Raw genomic sequence first — 18,782 nt, 5'->3', positions numbered from 1 at the left:
ATGGCCCCCCTGCCGCCGAAGACCTGGACCGCTGCCGGGTCAGTACAAGCGCCACACCTTCCCTACTTTGCCCCAGGCCTTCTGAATCCTCTGAGCTGCCCTGACCCTTATGGCTGATAAACACTATGAAGGCCCTGGCCCCCTGGCTCCCTCATTCTGGCACCCCTGCCTGAGGCCTGTGGGGGTTCAAAAGTTTGGGTAGTCATGTTTCTGAAATGGGCTCTCTCTTTCTGATGGGCCCAACCTAACCCTGTGAGCTCTGAAACCCAGATCTGAACTTTATTATTTGGGCCCCTTTCTAGTGCTGGGGAGTGACGTTGGAGTGAGAGGATGGTGAGAAAGGGCCATGTGGTTCTCAGGCTTTTGTTGGTTCTCTCAGGGCAGAGCATATGACCTCTCGGGGAAGCAAGACGATTGAGACTTTGTGGTCTTGGTGCAAGCTCTGCAGGTGATTGACCTCTCAGATGATCAGCTGACCTCCGTCTGGGCAGTGCTGGCTGCCATCCTGCAGCTGGGGAACATCTGTTTTACCTCCTGTGAGGTATGTTAACACTTCGCCAGTTTGGCCCTGACTAATACCGAACAGATCAGCAGCCTCGTGTGATGGGGCTTGGGAGTGTAGTCTCAGTTGCACATGGTCATCTAGAGCCCATCCCCCTCCTTCGAGACCTCAGCAAATACCCAGGGAAATGGAGAGCAGAACTCAGATGCCTGGGCTGCCAAGGGATAATTAAAGCCTGAAGAGCTGATCTACAAGCCAAAGGCAAGATTTTGCCCACTACAGTGTGACCCACCCCTATGCAGCTGGATGAGTTCAATTCTCTGCAGAAGTGTTCTGGGTAAGTGTGGGACTCTGTATCTAGTACAACCTAAGACGCATTCTTCTCCCCCATGATTTAGAAGGAATCCTTTGGCCTTGCAGCCATCCCCAGCAACACGGAAATCCGGATTGTGGCCAGTTTGCTGCATGTTTCAGCAGATCTCCTCCAAAGCGCCATCACTCACCGAGTCACAGTGAGTACCGCATAGCCCCTTCAGCCCACTCCCCGCCATCCTGAGGGACTTCAGTGTTAAGGTTGCATTGTATAGAAAGAGTGCTTGTGCCCCAGCCCAGTGCTCTTTCTGAGAGGGATCTGAGCAGCGTGTCTGCTGGCAGCTGCTTTACTGTTGCCTTCTACTGAGTGATGCAAGGAAGGTCGCAGCTGAAGAGCCAGGCCTCCTATCCAGGTGAGAACCAAAATGCTGCTGCTCTTTATTCCCAAGAGCAGACTGTGCAAGGGTACACTTTCTTCCTCCTGCGCTAGTGCAGATGTGAGTGGCTCACGTGTTCCCACTGCATGCAATCCTAAATGGCCATGGATTGAGATACAATAGGATATGCTCATGCGGCAGCAGATTCCACCCCTGGCCAGGCTAAATTATCCTGCAAAAAGGCCCTGTTTATTAAGGAGTTCATATCTGTGCCTATAGTTAAAATCTGAGTGGAGCTGGCATCCATAAACCAATTGGTAATTATCATCAACATCCAAACCTTCCAATTTAAGAGATTTACCAACAGATTCCTGCACTCCCCATCCCCTACAGTTAAGATACACCATATACTGAGTCAAGAGCCTGACCAAAGGGGTAACTCTGACAGGGGTTCTGAAGTGCATTGAACTTTGTGTCTGGCAGTATACTGGAGGGAGAAGGCTCCCGAAGGGATGGGTCCTCTGATGAGAATGTCCTGGCACTAGGGTAACCAGATAGCAAATGTGAAAAATCGGAACACTGGGTGGCGGGTAATAGGAATAGGATGGGAGAGGTGGTGGTAAATAGGAAAATAGGATAATAGAAAAAGGCCCAAATATCAGGACTGTCCCTATAAAATTAGGCAATATGGTCTCCCTACCTAGCACTAGTCCTGGAGGGCTTAAACTCTGAGAGTTGACAGAAAGAGCAATGGAAAGTGATTCCTGCAGTGGGTCATAGAGGGAGATTTGATGGGTTTCATTCTTATTGACACTAAGACCCCTTTCCGTCACTCCAGCAGCATAAAGAGACATTGAAATGGGCATAAATTACATCTACACCTACCATAAGTGTGCCATAGTGCACATATGATTCTGGCCTGATCTGAGATCTCTGACAGCTGACTCCCACAAAGGGGCCTATTAATAAAGTTCTGTTCTAACTTTCACCTTGCTTTATCCAAGGGATTTCCCAGGCAAAGAGCTTTGTTAGGTTGAATCAATTACTTACGAGATTCCGGATAAAAACATTTCCCATCAGCCTTTTATAACAAATAGTGCCTCTTTCTTTCCAGGTGACGTCTTATGATCGTATATTCACCCTTTTGTCTGTTGAAAGTGCCATTGATGCCAGGTAACTTCCAAGGCTTTTGTCTCTTTGTCTTAGTTTGGTGAGATAAACCAAGTTTATGGTAACTTGTTTTGCTCTTCTCTCTCACCAAGGGATGCCATTGCCAAGGCTCTGTATTCCCTGCTCTTTGACTGGCTTCTGGTGAAGATCAATGAGTGGCTAGCCCCCTGGGAAATGGACAGCACTCTGGGCATTGTCGACATATATGGCTTTGAAGTGACTCTGGTTACATTGTGTGGTCTTGGAGCTATTGAAAGGGCTGCTTGGGCTTCTGGTTCATTTATTAATATAGAAGGGGGAGGTCATATGTGTTGGCTGGGGGAGAAGACAGTGTCCCCTAAAACGTGGGGTCCTGTGTATTTGAAATGTCTGTAAAGCACCATGTGTACTTTCAGTGCTATAAAAAGAATAATAGCTCTAGCTTGGCAGTGTGTGTGTGTGTGTGTGTGTGTGCGCGCGCGCACTCATGTGCATGCAGATGGAGAAGCGACTTGGGATTAAACCAGAACAAACCCAGGTCTCTGTCCAAAACTTGAACTGAATCCAGGCTACACCTCTGTTCTGATTTCTACCAAGTCATGACAGTACCTGACACTTTACAACACCTAAACTGTATTAAATATAGATCGAAAGCCTGGCCCCGAAGAGAGTGTTGTAGTTGAAAGACAAAGAAAGTTGTGTGTGGCTGTTAGCGGGACACTAATTTAAACCCAGTGTTTAGGTTCTGGTTAAAGAAGGTCTTACAGAACCTAGAAGCAACAGAAATAAATTCCTATGAAAATAGTTTGGATTTAACTCTTCCCTAGCAGCCCCCACCCTGCCATGTTATGCTAGTGCAAGGGAGCTGGAGAATGAAACTTGCCAGATCACTTTCATTGTCCAAGTCCAGAGAAACACCAAAAGTAAACAAGCAGCACAAATGATGACAAATGCACTTGATTTAAAAATAGAATAGAATAAAATTGAGTTTTAATCATCTTGGGTGTTCCCAGTAACATAAGTAAGAAACTTGTTTCTTGTTGACCATGATTTTTAACCTGACTGTGCCCGTTCATCCCTGGGCACTCTGATGAAGTTGAAACTCTGTTGGGTTAACACTTTTTATAGATATATATTTTTGAGTTGTTGTTGTTTTCCACGTACCCCTGTTTCCTGCTCTCATGCCGTTCCCAACCTGCGTAAGGGCCCAACAACCACTGAAGTCAATGAAAAGACTCCCATTGATTCACAGGGCTTCGGATCAGATCCTGGAAGCAGGACCTGTAATGGAAGGCTTGTGAGACTATTAATATATTGCAGTACCAGGGTTTGCCAAGAACAGGCTGGAAGGACTACGGGCTGAAGTCAGCATAGGCTGATGCTGCATGTTCTGTACAGCTCTGCACACCCTCCAGGAGGGACTGCAGCACAAGCTCTTCACGTTGACTTTACTCCACACCTGCCCCTCTGACCCTCTTCTGCCCTTCCCTGTCCCCCTCATCCCTACAGTGTTCCCTCTCCCTTCCCCTTTCTTGCCATTTAGCTGATCTCTTTCTGAATAATTTCTGTGCCCCTTCCCCCAAAATCATGGAACTAACATGCTGTTTGCTGCCATCTCATTGTTCATCCCTTCCCTTGCCCTGTGTCTGTCTTATCTATGAGAAGCTGAGCTCTTTGGCTCAGGGACTGCCTCCTGCTTTTTGGCTCAGGGACTGCCTCCTACTCTTTGGTCAGTGGCTCACACAATGGGGCCCCATTCTTGGGGTTGGTCCTTCAGCATTACTGTAATAACTATGATGATTAATAACAACAGAAAAGAGTGAGGCATGTGTCTTCCCGCACATCCGCAGGATCTGGGGGTGAACAGCTTGGAGCAACTGTGCATCAACTTTGCAAACGAGCGTCTCCAACATTTCTTCAGCCAGACAGTCATTGCCCAGGAAGAGGTAAAATAGAACTTTCCCCATTAGGTGGGGAATGGCACACATGCAGTGAGTCGAGTCAGTCTCAGCTGGCTGGTGCTCCCTTGCAGGAAAGGAGGGGCTTGACTGGATCTGCTGCTCTCATCCAATACCAATGTGCTCCCACCACAGAGCATGTCTCTGAGGTTATGTACGTTGTTCATGACCTTGTGCTAATTCTGGAGTAAATTCATGAGAGAGAGAGAGAGACTGATTGCTAGAGCACTTCTCTGTTTTACAGGGTTTATAAGCAGCTTAGTCGAGATCTGAGACCCTGATCACACCTGTGACTTTAAGGCTTGTTCTGGAAGCTTAGGAGTTTCACTTTGCTTTGCCTCCATGCAGGAAATCAGTGTAATTTCCAGACTCAGTATCTCTTACACTCCCCCTTTTCTTGCTCTAGTATAGCTCTCTCCTCACAGATTAGAAAGAACATTAGCAGGCTTAGAAGAGCGTCCAAAGGACTAAAATGGGGGAGATACCATGCAAGTTTCTATCAGTACTGATTAACAGTTGGATCTCTCTGCTCACTCCATGATTTCATCTTGTTTTCATGGCTTGTGAGTGGGGCTGGCCGGATTACTTCTGATCCATAGGAGGAATACACCCAAGAGGAGCTAGTCTGGATTCCCATTTCCAAGATGCACGAGTCATGCCTGGATCTGATTGCTGCAAAGCCCCATGGCATTTTACGGATCCTGGATGACCAGACGTCATTGGCTCAGGTTAAGAACGCATCATGGCTTTCAACCATGCTTGGTACAGCAAGTGAAGTGGGGAGTAGGTCAGAGGGTTTTGGAGAAAGGTCAGTCAGGACTAGTGAATTCTGATTTTGATGCCCGCTCTTCATTCATCTCCAGTTTTTCTGAAAGATTTGAGGACTGCTGTTCTGTTAAATGGGATTGTGTTTACCTTTTGTGTGTGTGTGCGTGGGGGAGGGTACAGTAGTAGAGAAGATATTTGTGAGATAAGACAGTCTGGAAAAGCTGAGCTATTTCACTGCTAGGAAACTGGCGTACTTTGTTTTTTAAAATCCTATCTCAAAAGCGGTTTGGTGCAAATATTCCAAATATGTTTTATTTAGTAGACCTCCATGAGGACTGGTGCCTTTGATTATATTTTGAAAAGGTGGGGTGGGGTGGTTATTTTTTTAGGGTTATTTTGCAGACTTAAAATTTCATGGCATGGTCGAAGGTGGACATTACTGTTGTTTTGTCCTTGAAGAGTTTTTATGATAATCCTCTTTCCCCATCCATCATGAGTTGTCAGTGGGGTTTGAACACCAGACCCTAGCACTAAAACACAGAGCTTCTACCTCTTAAACTGAAAGAGTGACCCTAATAGCTGGTAGCTGTAGTAGACTCTTACCCCCTTATGTGAACCATCCACTAGCAGTTGGGGAGGAAGTAGAGAGTATAACACAGCTGAACAGTGGGTCACACATACAGTGTAAGATGTGTCTGGTTCCCTTTTAGGAACTAATATGTATTTGCAACCTTAATCCCAGTTTAACAATGGCTCTACAATCTGAGAATAGGCTAAAACACTGTGAGGCATGTGTCTATCTCCTGCACAGGCCACTGACCACACTTTCCTTCCGAAGTGCCATTACCATCATGGAAACAACCCTTGATATGGCAAGCCAAAACTGCCTTCACCAGTCTTCACCGTGCAGCACTATGCAGGTCCTGTCACCTACCAGGTAAGCTCCTGGAACCAGGCTGGAGCAGTCTCTGAGCAGCTTGAGCAGTGAGCACTGTGTGCTAGGGACGGAGTCGATAAGGCATCAGTATGTTGGGAACTTGGGGATGCTTCTTAGGGAAAGCTCTGGACTGGTCTCAAGTTACACTGGGCTAATTGAGTCACTATAGGACATGTCAGAAGGTTCGTTGAAGGGAACTTTAGCAGCATGCTGGGCTGCATCTGTCAGTGATGGGGTTTTTGTGTCTGGCTGTGGCAATCTGTACTCTGATCAGTCAGAGTTTGGCTTCACAGGTTCACAAGTTTCTGAATAAAAACCACAACCAGCTGCGCCCAGAGGTCCTTGAGATTTTCTCCCAGAGTCACCTCAAGGTACAGTATTCATTCAGGGTTATGCTGCTTTGATGCAGGATCCTTTATGGCTTTCTTCAGGGAAGCCCAAAGACCCAGGTGATGGGGGGTAGTTTGGGAAATAGTAAGAAACTTGACGCTGCCGTTTGGGAAACCTGGACTGAGAAATGGATATAGACCCATTAAACTCATTGCTGACTTACCCTCTGAGCCCCCCAGGGTGGATGTTGGCAGCGAATTAACCCATTCTGTCCATTACCTGTTCCAGACTCTTAAATCTCTATTATTTTGTCTCTCCTTTCCTTCCCTTTCCAATATTTCTCTCCCCACCCTTTTCCCTCCCCAGAGACAAACACCTGATTCTGCTCACCCTGGTGGCATGGTGCCAGCTTTGGAGGAGTTGATACACACACTCAGGGTTGGGCCTTAGTGCTGTTTCTGATGCTTCTAGCAATAAGAAGCTCCGTTGAGCTAGGGGAAAACACAGTCCCTTCTTTAAATGCATTGGAGACAAAGTATACACCTTACCAACTCCATGGGCAGATGGGCGAAGTGGGAACATACTCTCATCGCAAACAGTCCCTGCCCTGCTCTTGTGGGTAGAAGGATGATGGGACCGGGTCCTCATTCTTTGACCATAATAATTTCGGAAACTCATATTTCATAGCACAAAGGGGAGCGTTACTCACTGATCTCCCTTTTCCATCTCCTTTCCAGCTAGTGTCCCACCTTTTCCAGCGGGCCAAGGGACATCACAGACTGCAGGGGGAGTTGGTCATGGGAGGCAAAGGGCTTAAGCATCACACCTCTACACTGGTGTCCCGATTCCAGCAGTCCCTGCAGGATCTCACAGCCAAGCTGAGGAGGTGAGTGACCCCATGATGGCACTGTCCCCATTGCAAGGTGACTGCCCTACTCAGAGTCACCCCTGGCTAGAATCTACAAGGGCTTGGTTTGAGGGGAGATTGGGAAGCTTAGGGGGCTCCAGGAATGGGCAACAGAACCAGAAAAGGAGGATTGGCTTTGTGTGGCAGAGCCTGACTGAGCCACTGTGGGGATTTGGGAGCTCCTGTTGGCCCTGGGAATGGACTGGGGTTAAGTCAGGACGCTTCTGGCACAGGGAGGTTAATGTGTTCTCCCATTCCTTTGCCCTGCAGGAGCCACACTTTCTTCATTTGCTGCATCACGCCCAATCCGAAAAAGGTAAAAAAACCACTTGCTTTAGGTGAAGGAAGCAGCCACAGGTTTTGGGGGACCCCTTCAGACAGAGGAGTTCACTCCCTTGCTCTCCAGTTTTCTGCACTTGGCCTGCTGCCATCTGGTCTTCACTCCCATTAGTGGGGCATGGCATTGCGAGGTGTCTCCTCTGTCCTGCCTGCGCAGACCCTCTCTGGAACAGGATTTCAGTGATAACTACTCTGTGGTCCCAGCTACAACCTCTGCCCACATGGTCCCTCCTTCACACCTGTTGGGAAATTGCATCAGTGCCTCCAGAATCCTGAGGGGCAGGATGTGGAGAGCATACCACCCGCCCTCGAGAATGGCAAAGTTGCTGTATGGGATTCATGGAAGCTTGGGGGAATAAACCAACAAGGAGTGGCTGTTCTTATTGGTCCATCTCTCTATCTGTCCATTTCCTCGTCCCCATCCACCCCGGCTTTCCTCTCCCCGTGGTGTCACATCACAGCTGTTCGACGTCTTTGATGTGGAATATGTCACTTGTCAGCTGAGGCATTCTGGGATACTGGAGGCCATCCACATCAGGAAGGTGGGATACCCCATCCGCATTCCATTCCAGCACTTCTTGGTCAGGTATTTTGGTTTGTCTTCTCTTTCTTTTGGCTGGGGTTTCTAGGCCGCTCAAGGGGAATGACGCAAGCAATGGGGTGTGGCTATTTGTCTTGGGCCTACCTCCTTCAGGCTTCTTTGGATCTGTCTATCTTAGATACTAATCTGGCTCCTATTCCTATGGTATGAGAGTAGGGTTGCCAATCCTCCAGGGTTGCCCTGGAGTCTCCAGGAATTAAAGGTTCATTTTTAATTAAAGATTATGTTGTGATGAAAACTCCAGGAATATGTCCAACCAGAATTGGCAACCCTATATCAGAGTCCCTCACAATCTTTAACGTATTTATCCACACAACATCTCTGTGAGGTAGGAAAGTGCTAATGTCTTTCCTTGCAAGAAAAATAAAAGAAAGAGATGTTGGTGGATAATTCAAACCAAAATATGTTCTCCCCAAATGTCTCTCTAAAGTGTCTAGGTTTGGGAAGGTAAACATCAGAAGCCAATAAAGGGAAGTGGCACGATGATTTGATAATAGGAGAACGGATGCTCTCACCAGTAGGCCATGAGTTCAAATCCAGTCTTGGCCCCAGAACCTGCAAGTGCACACACGCACACACAGACACAAGTAACTTTCTGTGCATGGGGAATCCCATGGCACACAGTGTGTGGACTTGTTCATATGTGTGAGTACTGGCAGGACTGGGTCCATACTTGTAGCAGCTGAAAGCCACTTCCATGGGATGGCTTTATGGTGGCCTTTGTGAAATGTTCTCAGTTCAGTTTCTAATGAAATATCCTCATGACATATGGTGCCAGTGGTACCCAACAGGCCTCAGGGAGATCATTTGTGCCTGATTTTCCATAGCTGCCAGAGTGCCGGGCTTCGTTCTCTTACCTGACCCTCCTGGTGTCATCCAGGGCATGCTGGGCTTCCTCCTTGTCTTTCAGGTATGGGGCTCTGATTGGCCAAGGGCAGAGCTATTCGCAGGAGAGGGATGGAAGTGCCGCGGTGCTCTCGCATGTGGTGGGGGATCCCTCGGACCTCTATCAGATTGGAGTAACAAAGGTGGTGTCTAAGGATTCCTGTCTTGATCCCAGAGCCCTGTCTGTCCATCCCCTTGGTGCTGATGTTAAGTAGGGTGCTCAGCTTCCGCACATGAACAGATGTGATCTCCTGCCTGGGCTGTCTCTATTGTTTGACCTCTATTTTATCACTTTTAGCTGGAGATTGTTAGTGCCTGTGAAAGGGAAAGACAACACTGGCCGTAGGCAGCTGTAGTGCAGGCGCTGATTCCCTTGGGCAGCTAATGCATCTCAGTCTTGACCTGTGCCTCCACCTACTTTCTGTGTGCACCACTGTGCTAACCTGCAGCATGCCCTGGTGTTCCACTGCTGGGCCCCCCGCACTTGGCACTCCTGAGGTACCTCAATCCTGAGCCAGAGCCCCCTCGTTTCAGCCCTCCCTAGATAGAGAGAGGGCCTGGAATAGCATCCCAGGGGTACCTTATCTAAGAACAATGGACTCATGTCAGTGGGTAACCTGTGTTATGATGGGGGTTTAGGGTGACATTAAGGGGTTGTAAACACTAGTGTCTATTATAGACTCTGCCTCTTCTTGGGGGTCAGCAGCTGTTTCCTCTGCCTAGGTCTTCTTGAAGGAGAAGGCCAAGCAGCTGCTGGAGAGAAGATGGAACCAGAAGCAGAGCTGGGCTGTTGTCACTCTCCAGCGGAACCTCCGAGGCCTCATCAGCCGCAGGCAATTCCAGGTCTTCCGGCAGAAGGTCATGGTCATCCAGGCTTATTTCCGGGGGCACCAGGCAAGGTCAGAGATCAAAGGCCACACTAATGCTCATATTCTGTAGCCAGTTGTAAGCATAAGCACCTGCTGGGGGCTGTGCCCAGATTCAGTAACTCAGAGTCCAGTCCTGTGTCCCCACCTCCAATGGAATGCAGGGACAGAATGGGCACTGCCCGTCTTGATTGCCCGCCTGGTGTGCTTGTCCATGCTAGGAGCGGGGCCCTGCTTGACAAACATTTACCGATGTGGATGTAGCTCACCGGGGTCTAACATAGATTCAGGGTGCAATTATCGAGACAACCCCAACAGCGGTTCTCATGTTGCAAACTAACCCTCTTGATAGTTGGAAGCAGAGTTTCTTAAGCAAATGTAATACACAGGTGTGTGTGTGTTACAGGTCCCCCTCTGTCAATCTGCAGAAGATATGGGCTGATAGTGTCACAGTTATGGAGCTTTAGCTCAAGCTGTAGCAGCTTATCCTTTGAGCTTTTAGTGGTCCCCGGTTCAATCCCCAGTGTATTGGCCATAAGGGCGAGCGTCACACAAGCCAGCAGTGTGGGGACTCTCACCATGTTTGCCCATCAATATGCTTGGAAAATTATTTCAAATATGACACTAAGTCCTGTGGTACACAGGACCTTACGTGCCCTGTATTTGTCCTTCCTAATGCATAGGAACCTAAGACAGATACTTTATCATGACTGGTTATTAATCTCCCTGTGTGCTGGAGTGGCCTTTCAGGGGATGGATAAGAGCAATGGCTGGGATTTGCAAAGATGCCCTGGGGAGTTAGGCGCCTAAATCTCATTGAATTACATTGGGAGTTTGGTGCCTAACTCCCTTGGGAATTCCAACCCTGATGAATACAGATGGCAAACTCAAGCTTTGTCCGTGCTCAGAATGTTTTGCTGATAGTCGTATGAATGTAGCTGAGCTGGCAAAACCCTCCTGCCATGCGGATAGTGATACTGATACAAAAGTGCCTCTTTTGGTCTAGGTTGGGAAACTGGCATAAACTATGCGGGTATAAGCAGTTATTCTGGTATAACTGCATCCATGCTAGGGCTGATGCCTGTATATTGGTTTAAAAAAACACCAGAAAAACCCCACACTCTGCCCTCCCCCCCAACAGACATAGCTGTAGCTGTTTAGGGGAGGCCTGGCTAACCAGGAAGGCCAAATCAAATGCAGCCTGCTCTTTTCCGGTGTTGCTGAGCTTGTGCCTTGCTTACACCATTGGGCCTGTGCCTGTGGGCTTCGTCCACAGGCTGGCCTGCTTTGCTGAATTTCCCTTCCCCTCCTGCCCCCCCCCTCTGCTCTCAGGAAGCGCTACAGGAGGTTGAAGATGATGCTGGTGCAGCTTGGGACAGAAGTTTTAATCTCCAGGCTCTTGGTACAGACACGGAATCGCTGCCAGGTAATAATACCATGCATAGGAGCAGATGGCGCACACGGCAGCACTGGAGGGACCATTCTCGCTCCGGGATATACAGACACAGTTTGTGGAGGTGTACTTAGAGTAGGGACAGGGTGATCTCTTTAGATAGTTCCTGGAATTTAGACAGTGGCATTTTCCCAGCCTGTTAAACCTGCCTTTGGCTCTCGGAGCAGATGAAGGGTCTGGGACTGGGAGCGAGCAGGGGTGGGGGTGGACATGGGTTGATCTTTGTCTTGCTGCACAGGGAGCCCCGGTAGACAATTTGAGGCTTTACAGGCAAGTGCCCTTAAACCCTTTCTGCGACCAAGGGCAGGAGCTATGAACGAGGTCCTGCGGGAATACAAGGAAGCTTTAAAACATTATTTGGACTCAGTATTCAGGGTGCCAGGCAGAACAAGCCTAACCTGCAGCAGATGCAGGCACGGGGAGAGCTGAGTCGCAGCCTCACATCAATAGAATACAGTCATCAGGGTGGAGAGGAGCCTGAACCCAGACTCGGGGCACCCCACTCTCAGGCAAGGTGGGAGATGTGACTTGAGCAGGGTTGTGTCCCACAAGGGCTTGAGAGGTTGCCCCTCAACTGAGATCAAAGCAAGTGCCATTAAGGCTCCTAAGTGTTTAATAACAGGAGATCCTCATTCCACTGCAAGGGAGTGTCTAGTGATACAGGCCAAAATAGGAGGTGATTGCTCACATTTTTTTCTGATCAAGACCCGCTTAGGCAGAAGCCTGTTGGTGTCAGTGCGTGGAGCTGCCCTACCTGCCACATGCTCAGTGTGGACTTAGATTGCCTGATTGAAAGAGCTGACGCAGCAAACAGCTGCGTTGAAGTGTGGCTCTCGGGTGCCAGTGGTCACCTCAGCTTAATTTAAACCAAAAATAAACCTGACATCTGGTTGCTTTTAGTTGGAGTTTGTAAACAGTAGTGTGGCTTTAAACAAGGGTGGTTTTAAGCCAGTTCTCAGGGTCACCCAGTGCTGGGGGCTGAAGGAGACATGCTGGTGCCAGGTCTCACCACCACGTACAAGAAGGAAATCTCAGCTGAGGAAGTGTTTGCAGAGTTGGGGAGAATGACTCAGCCCATCTCTTATCGTGTTCCTTGAATCCAGTCCAGGGATGGTCACGTACTCTCAGGAGAGGGATTGATTTATAGGTTTAAAAGTCAGAAGGCACCATTATGATAGTCTGGTCTGACCCCTGCATAACCCAACCTGTAGGGTTCCAGCTAGGAATTCTTGCATCCAGCCAGTATCTGACGATGGAGCTGGAACATTTCTTTTAGAAAAACACCCAATCTTGAGAGGAAGGCTCCAAACGATGGAGAGATTCCCAGAGACTGAAGTTCTCTCTCCACGGACTGGGTTAAGCATCGGCAGAGACAGCACACATGTAACCCCCTGGTCTCTGATGTGTGGTATCCCCTGCTGTGCCTGAGCCGCAGGGGTGAGAGGTTATGAGAGCTCTCAGCTACAAAGCCTTGAGCTCAAGCTGTAGTGACTCATGCCTTTTTTTAGCTTGGAGGTTGACAGATCAATCCCCGGTGACAGCCAAAATGGCAGCCGTCACACAAGCTTCCCACCCACTGCCCCTTCCAGCGTGTTCCTGTCCTGACCCTGAGAGCTACTCCAGGAGCCATTTAAATCCTGGACCTCTCTGCCAACAGCCGGGCTCCTTAGTGCCAGCTACAGTGACCGTGGATTTGTGCTGTGGACACATATCCACCAAGATGAGACATGAGATCATCAAACTCGTTTCACGAAGGCTACTGAAGAGCCGTGAGATAGTAGCCACTGCTGCTCTGTTTTCTTCTGCAGAAGGCGGAACCTCAGCTTCCTATTGGACGCAGGGGAGCTTCCTAACACATACTCGTCGGGCGCAAGGGCTCACAAGGAGCCACAGGAGAGACTCATCTAGCTGCTCCCTTGGCCAGAAGAATGGTTGCAGAACACCCACTGAAAATCCCTGCAGTGTAAGGCATGGGCAGGCATGGGTGGCTGTGCTGTGCTCCCAGAGCAGGATCTGTGTTCTCGGCTCTGCTCCAATCCCTCTCCAGCGTAACCACAGCAAAGCCTCCCATACCCTCCCCTCTGTGTTTGCTTTCTAAGGCTCTGGTCCCTCCCGGAGTGACGACAATAAAAGGTCTCAAAGTTCACCTGCTGGAACCACAGTTTTCCCCCCCTCCTTCCCCTGCAGCGCTGCCCTGGGCGGACTTTAGTACGCCTGCCCTTTTCTCAGCCCAGGCCGGCCCAGCCCTGGTCCCTTTCCATCTAGCCACACACGTCCTTGGCAAACAAGCAGGAGAGAGAGGGAGTGAGACAGCCGCACAGCCTCCGAGCAGGAGGCAGGTGAGTAGCATGGGATGGGACGTGGGGAAACATCCCTGCCTGCCGACTGGGAAAGGGTAGAGCTGAATGGGAGCCCGGCTTCCCCTGACTCCTTGTCCCACCCTCAGAGGCTGGGGACTGCCCTCTGCGTACCTCTCCAGGCTAGATTCAGGTTTTCCAGCTGCCGAGAGAGGGCAATGAACCATGTTTCCGGTCACTGAATGATTAGTGGGGCACTGTCACTAGTGTTCCATGAGACAGTGAATGCCAGGCTATCTGGACAGCAGACTGTGTGGCAGAAGCTCCTTTCTGATTGCGGCCAGCCTGGGAATGAGGGTCTTAGACTCCTGGCGGGTGCTAAGGGCAGCGGCCAAACCTCAGCTCCCTATTGTAGCTAGATCCTAAGAAGATGCTGTGTTACTGTTCACCCTCTCCTTTTAACACGCCAGTGGCTGACATGGCAGGCCAGCTACTGCACTTCCCCAGGAACTGTAGCTAGAAGTACCTGGTAATCCAGAGCATTTGCCCTTCCGAGATGCCTGGCACACCCCAGGAAATGCCCTCACATGCCATTTCTTTTCCTTCTGACAGCAGAGGCTTGAGGACAGCAGGCAGAGAGAGGAGTTGCTGGCCAAAGGTGGCGAGGAGAGTGGTAGCTCCCCAGGAATGGTAGGTCGATAATCTCTGATGTATCAGCTAGGAGGGCCTGCTGGGGTTTCCACCAGTGTGACAGAGATAAAGGAGTTAGTTCCAACTTCACGGATGTGATTTGGCAGGTCTGTCCCTGCTGGGGAGTGTATAATTGAGTCAGCTGGCAGAGGAGCCCTCTCCATCCATCCAAGGGAGCCGAAGTGCTGCAATTCCATGGGATAATGTGCATTGATGAGGAGCAGTGTAGGCACCCAAACGCCTGGGGCTGAGCTTGGGAAATTAGAAATTAATGGAATTTGGTGATCAAATGCTCTAAGGGACTGAAAATCTCGCCTTAATGCCCTTTTCTCCACTGTTGTTTCTGGGTGACCTGCAAAATCAGGGCCCTCAATCTTAACCACTTGTCTTTATTATAGATTCTATGGGATTTTTCCTTGGAGTTAGGGATGTCAGCCCCAAGTCAGGGGCCAAAGCCCACCTTGGGTAATTCCACCTGCAGTTTTCGAGGGGATATGATATCATCATCTTCTCTTGAACTGAATCATGATGTTGCTTTTGTTGCTGTTTGCCTGTATGCCACCTCTGGGGTGGCTACATTGGAGTGATCGTTCCTGAACCATTCCTGTGTGTGCTGGGGAGGGGGTCTGTCTGTAGATGTGAGAGAGGCAGTAAGGATGAAGGTCTTTGGGGTAAAATACATTTTATAATCATAAGAGATTAGCAGCAATAATATCTGTAAGGTGGGTATTGTCTGTTGTCTGGTTATCAGGCCTGATCCCTGATATGGACTGATATGTAATTTAGCAAATCCTTTGTGAGGCAGCTCCCCTTTCAGGAGCAGCCTCCAGTTGTCTTCCTCTGCAGTGCCAAAATTCCAGCCGTGCTCCTGCACTTCAGAAGTGAGGGTGCAACTTCCTGTTGCCATGAAGGGGTTAATACCTCGGCTAGTGCTGTGTTCGCATGATACTGGGATATGTCCCAATAAATCTTAGTGGTTTCTATCAGTTCTGTGATGGATTATGCATAGACTGGCCAGATAGAAAGTGTGATAAATCTGAACAGAAGGTGGGGGGTAATAGGTGCCTATATAAGAAAAAGTCTTGAATATCAAGACTGTCCCTATAAAATCGGGACATATGGTCACCGTAATTATGCAGGATTGAGCAGAAATGTCAGCCTGTCACCTGCACAACGGCAGTGAAGAGGGGCCAAGGATGCAACTGGGCAAATGATTCTCTCTGGACAATTTTTTGGGACAAGTTTGACCTGCTTTTCTGTCGAATCATCCACGTTTGCAGCAGGCAGGACCATCCTTAGGATTTATGAGGCCCTATGCAGTATTATTAAACTGCTGCCCCAGTGCCCGATGGCAGCCCGGGCTTGCATGTGTATTTTAGATAAGGGTGGTCTTTTGAAGGTTTTATTAAAAAAAATATACGTCTGAAGAGCCAAGCATTTAAGGCTAAAGATGAATATTCAGATTGTGCATCTAAAAATCTATGCAGGGATTTTTTTAGAGGTGTGATTTTTATAATCTTCAGCAACACACTAATGACATATTTTTAAAGCACATTTTAAACCAAGGTCCTGTAGACTAACATGTTCTGAGTAAATATTACAGTGATGCACAACTGTTTTTGTCAGTAAATTCAGAAACTGACAGTATATACCTGGGGATTGGCAAATGCCTGTTAAATGGCTTCATTACCACTTGAATAGCTCTTTAACAGTTTCAGTGTTCTGCTAATAGGTGTGGCAGGCTGGAGGCTTTTTCACTTTTAAGTACTAGATCCCCTCTGGAGGGAGACTCACCAGGCTGCAGCAGCCAGCTGTGGTGGAGCCTGCAGGAAGAGTCAGAATAGGGATAGGAAGAGGCGGGAGGGTGGAGACTAAGACACAGGGGTGCTCCAAATTTTTGGGTGCCCTACACAGCCATATATGCTGCCTACGCCTAAGGATGGCCCTGGACGCAGGACCTCTCAACTGCTACTTAATCAGAGAGAGTTGTGCACGTTCAGCAACTCCCGGGGGATACTCCGCCCCCTGTTTTATCTGCGGCATGAAGCCCAACTCGTGCTGCTGCAAAACAAACAAAGGCCAATCCCCCTCTTCCAGGCCTGGCCCCAGCCTGGGACTTGCCTTGTTGTGTTAAGACTGAGGACTCTGGACGGTATGGTGGATTCACTTTATGCAAATACCCCGCCTTCGGTTTCATTTCACAGGGCTATCCACTCTCCTGATTTCCTTTTGGGTTTAAGATGGGACAACTCACAGGAAGCCTAGAGTTATGCTTGGTTTTTGAGATCAATGTGCTTCAGCCCAGGCTGGCTTGAAACGGAGGTCATGTTGTCTCGGGTTGTGGATGGCATGGCAGTGAAGCATATGATACATCTATGGAGGCCTTGTCTGCACTAGAAAGTTGTACCACTTTACCTGTCTTGTTGAAGTGGTATAAAGCAGTTCTGCTGGAATAAAGGTGCCTGAGACTGCTATAGCTATTTCCCTTATGGAAAGGGGAATAAAGAATATCGGTATAACTGTATCCATATCTTGGGTTGTACAGGTACAGCTATTTCAGTTAACTCCTCCCCGTCCTTCTCGCTGCTGCCAACTAAAGTAATTTACACATACAAAAACTATATGTAAACCAGGCCTGAGTTTGCAATGAAACCAGAAACCATGCAAATTGTCTGCATTTGAGGATTTTGCCACCCACAGCTGGGCATGCCTGAGTAGCACTCCTTAGATAACCATGGGTTCTAAAACATGGATCCAAGTCTGGAAATGCTACTATCCACTTCCTGGATGCTCCAGTACCTTCACCAATGGTAATCTTAAAATCAGATGTTTTACCGATTGGCCAAACCACACTGGTTAAAATATGGGAAGTTGTCTTTATTAATAGCTGTCCAGAGAAATATCATGACAGAAAGGAAGGAGATGTCAAAATGATCAGTTACTGAGCGGCTTAATCATGCAGAGCTAAAACAAAAGGCCAAAATTCTGTGTGCTTTACTCGAGTATGTCTACGCTGCAGCTGGGAGCGTGCGTCCCAGTCCAAGTGGGTAGACTCACGCTAGCTCTGCTCGAGTTAGCATGCTGAAAACAGCAGTGGGGATGTTGTGGGTCAGATAGGCTTGGACTCACGTGTCTAGCCTATTGAAATGAATGGGATTTCTGACCTAGCAAGGTACTACTCAACTGGAGGAGACAGAATCAGGCCCAATAAGCATAAGAAATTCAGGGCAAGGACCCCAGGGCCTGATTCTCCTTTGCTTTGCACCATATACCATCATTGGTCTGTCTACACTGCAATCAGAGGTGTGGCTGCAGCACGTGTAGACATAATCAGACTAGTTTTGATCCAGCTAACTTGAATAATAATCGCAGTGAAGCTGCAGCAGCATGGGCTGGCCTCTGGAGTACGTACCCAGGGTCCTGGGCAGGCTGTTGCAGTTTCACTGCTAGTGTTACATTACATGAGCTAGCTGGATCAAAGCTAGCTCGGTTATGTCTACACATACTGCACTCACACCTCTGATGGCAGTGTAGACGTACCCGATGACACCTGTGCAAAGTGGCATCATTCTGAAATGGTAGCAAGGTGTGTCCACTTTGCATAGGTGTACACATCAATACGAGGTGCAGAGAAGTAGAGAAAAGACCCTAGGGGCCAGGTTACAATCTCATAAATCCAGATTAACTCCATTAACTTCATGGCCACTTTTCTTTTTATTTGTATAGTAGTTCTCTTGGATGCTGCAAAATAGTGAAAAAGCAGCTGCAGTGGGGAAAAAACCCAGAACCATGGTCTCATCTATACAAAACTAGGAACCTCTTGGAATTGAGAGAAGTAACCAAAATGCAATAAGTTTGGTATCTTTCCCCCCATAGTGCTTGACCTTCAGCAGCAGTGACCTTTTCTCCTACTTTACCATCCTTTCTCTGGTGCGCTCTTCATTGCGACTCTTATTTTTTCCTTGTGTTTTATAAAATTTTAGAACGCACACACGCCAATTACTCTGGTTGGCTCAAACGCTCAAGTCCTGGCTCCAGCCACGCTGTCGTTGATGTCAGTGGCAGCGTAGTGCGAAGGCTGAGTAAAAACAGCTGTCCCCGTCTGACCCTGTGTGTTGCCTGAAATGAATTTATTTTTCTTTGGCTACTGTGACCCCGATTGCTGACTCTTTCCTCCCTCTCTCCTCAGGATGTGGGTCTGCTGGAGATCCCTGCAGAGCTTGCAGCACTCCTGCACTCTGCCAAAGGTAAGAAAACCCCTCCAGCCCTCTCTCTCGATTCTAACTCATGGTGTTTGTGTTCGTGGCTTTGCGTGTGTGTGTTTGGCACGATCTCTCACCTATGTCGTATCTGCTCTGTTAGTGTTGGAAATGTAAACATGAGAACCCAGGTGGATGTGTATAAGGGCCTC

At 48.6% G+C, this 18,782-nt stretch overlaps 1 protein-coding gene across 1 annotated transcript in view; it reads left to right on the top strand.

The window, feature by feature from the left end:
- The window catches only part of MYO15B (myosin XVB), an 82,531-nt gene that overhangs the window by 23,921 nt on the left and 39,828 nt on the right, over positions 1 to 18,782 (top strand). Inside the window, 17 exon segments of the mRNA XM_075072062.1 lie at positions 380 to 541; positions 901 to 1,014; positions 2,306 to 2,364; positions 2,454 to 2,586; positions 4,191 to 4,286; positions 4,898 to 5,026; positions 5,878 to 6,003; positions 6,297 to 6,374; positions 7,071 to 7,219; positions 7,511 to 7,556; positions 7,948 to 8,200; positions 8,618 to 8,627; positions 9,091 to 9,208; positions 9,789 to 9,964; positions 11,264 to 11,357; positions 14,294 to 14,371; positions 18,561 to 18,618. Of these exon segments, the coding sequence (XP_074928163.1) occupies positions 380 to 541; positions 901 to 1,014; positions 2,306 to 2,364; positions 2,454 to 2,586; positions 4,191 to 4,286; positions 4,898 to 5,026; positions 5,878 to 6,003; positions 6,297 to 6,374; positions 7,071 to 7,219; positions 7,511 to 7,556; positions 7,948 to 8,200; positions 8,618 to 8,627; positions 9,091 to 9,208; positions 9,789 to 9,964; positions 11,264 to 11,357; positions 14,294 to 14,371; positions 18,561 to 18,618 (1,879 nt within the window).

This window comes from Chelonoidis abingdonii, chromosome 13 (assembly GCF_003597395.2).
Source record: "Chelonoidis abingdonii isolate Lonesome George chromosome 13, CheloAbing_2.0, whole genome shotgun sequence".
Taxonomy (NCBI): Eukaryota; Metazoa; Chordata; order Testudines; family Testudinidae; genus Chelonoidis; species Chelonoidis abingdonii.
This window is presented reverse-complemented; position numbering and strand designations above follow the sequence as displayed.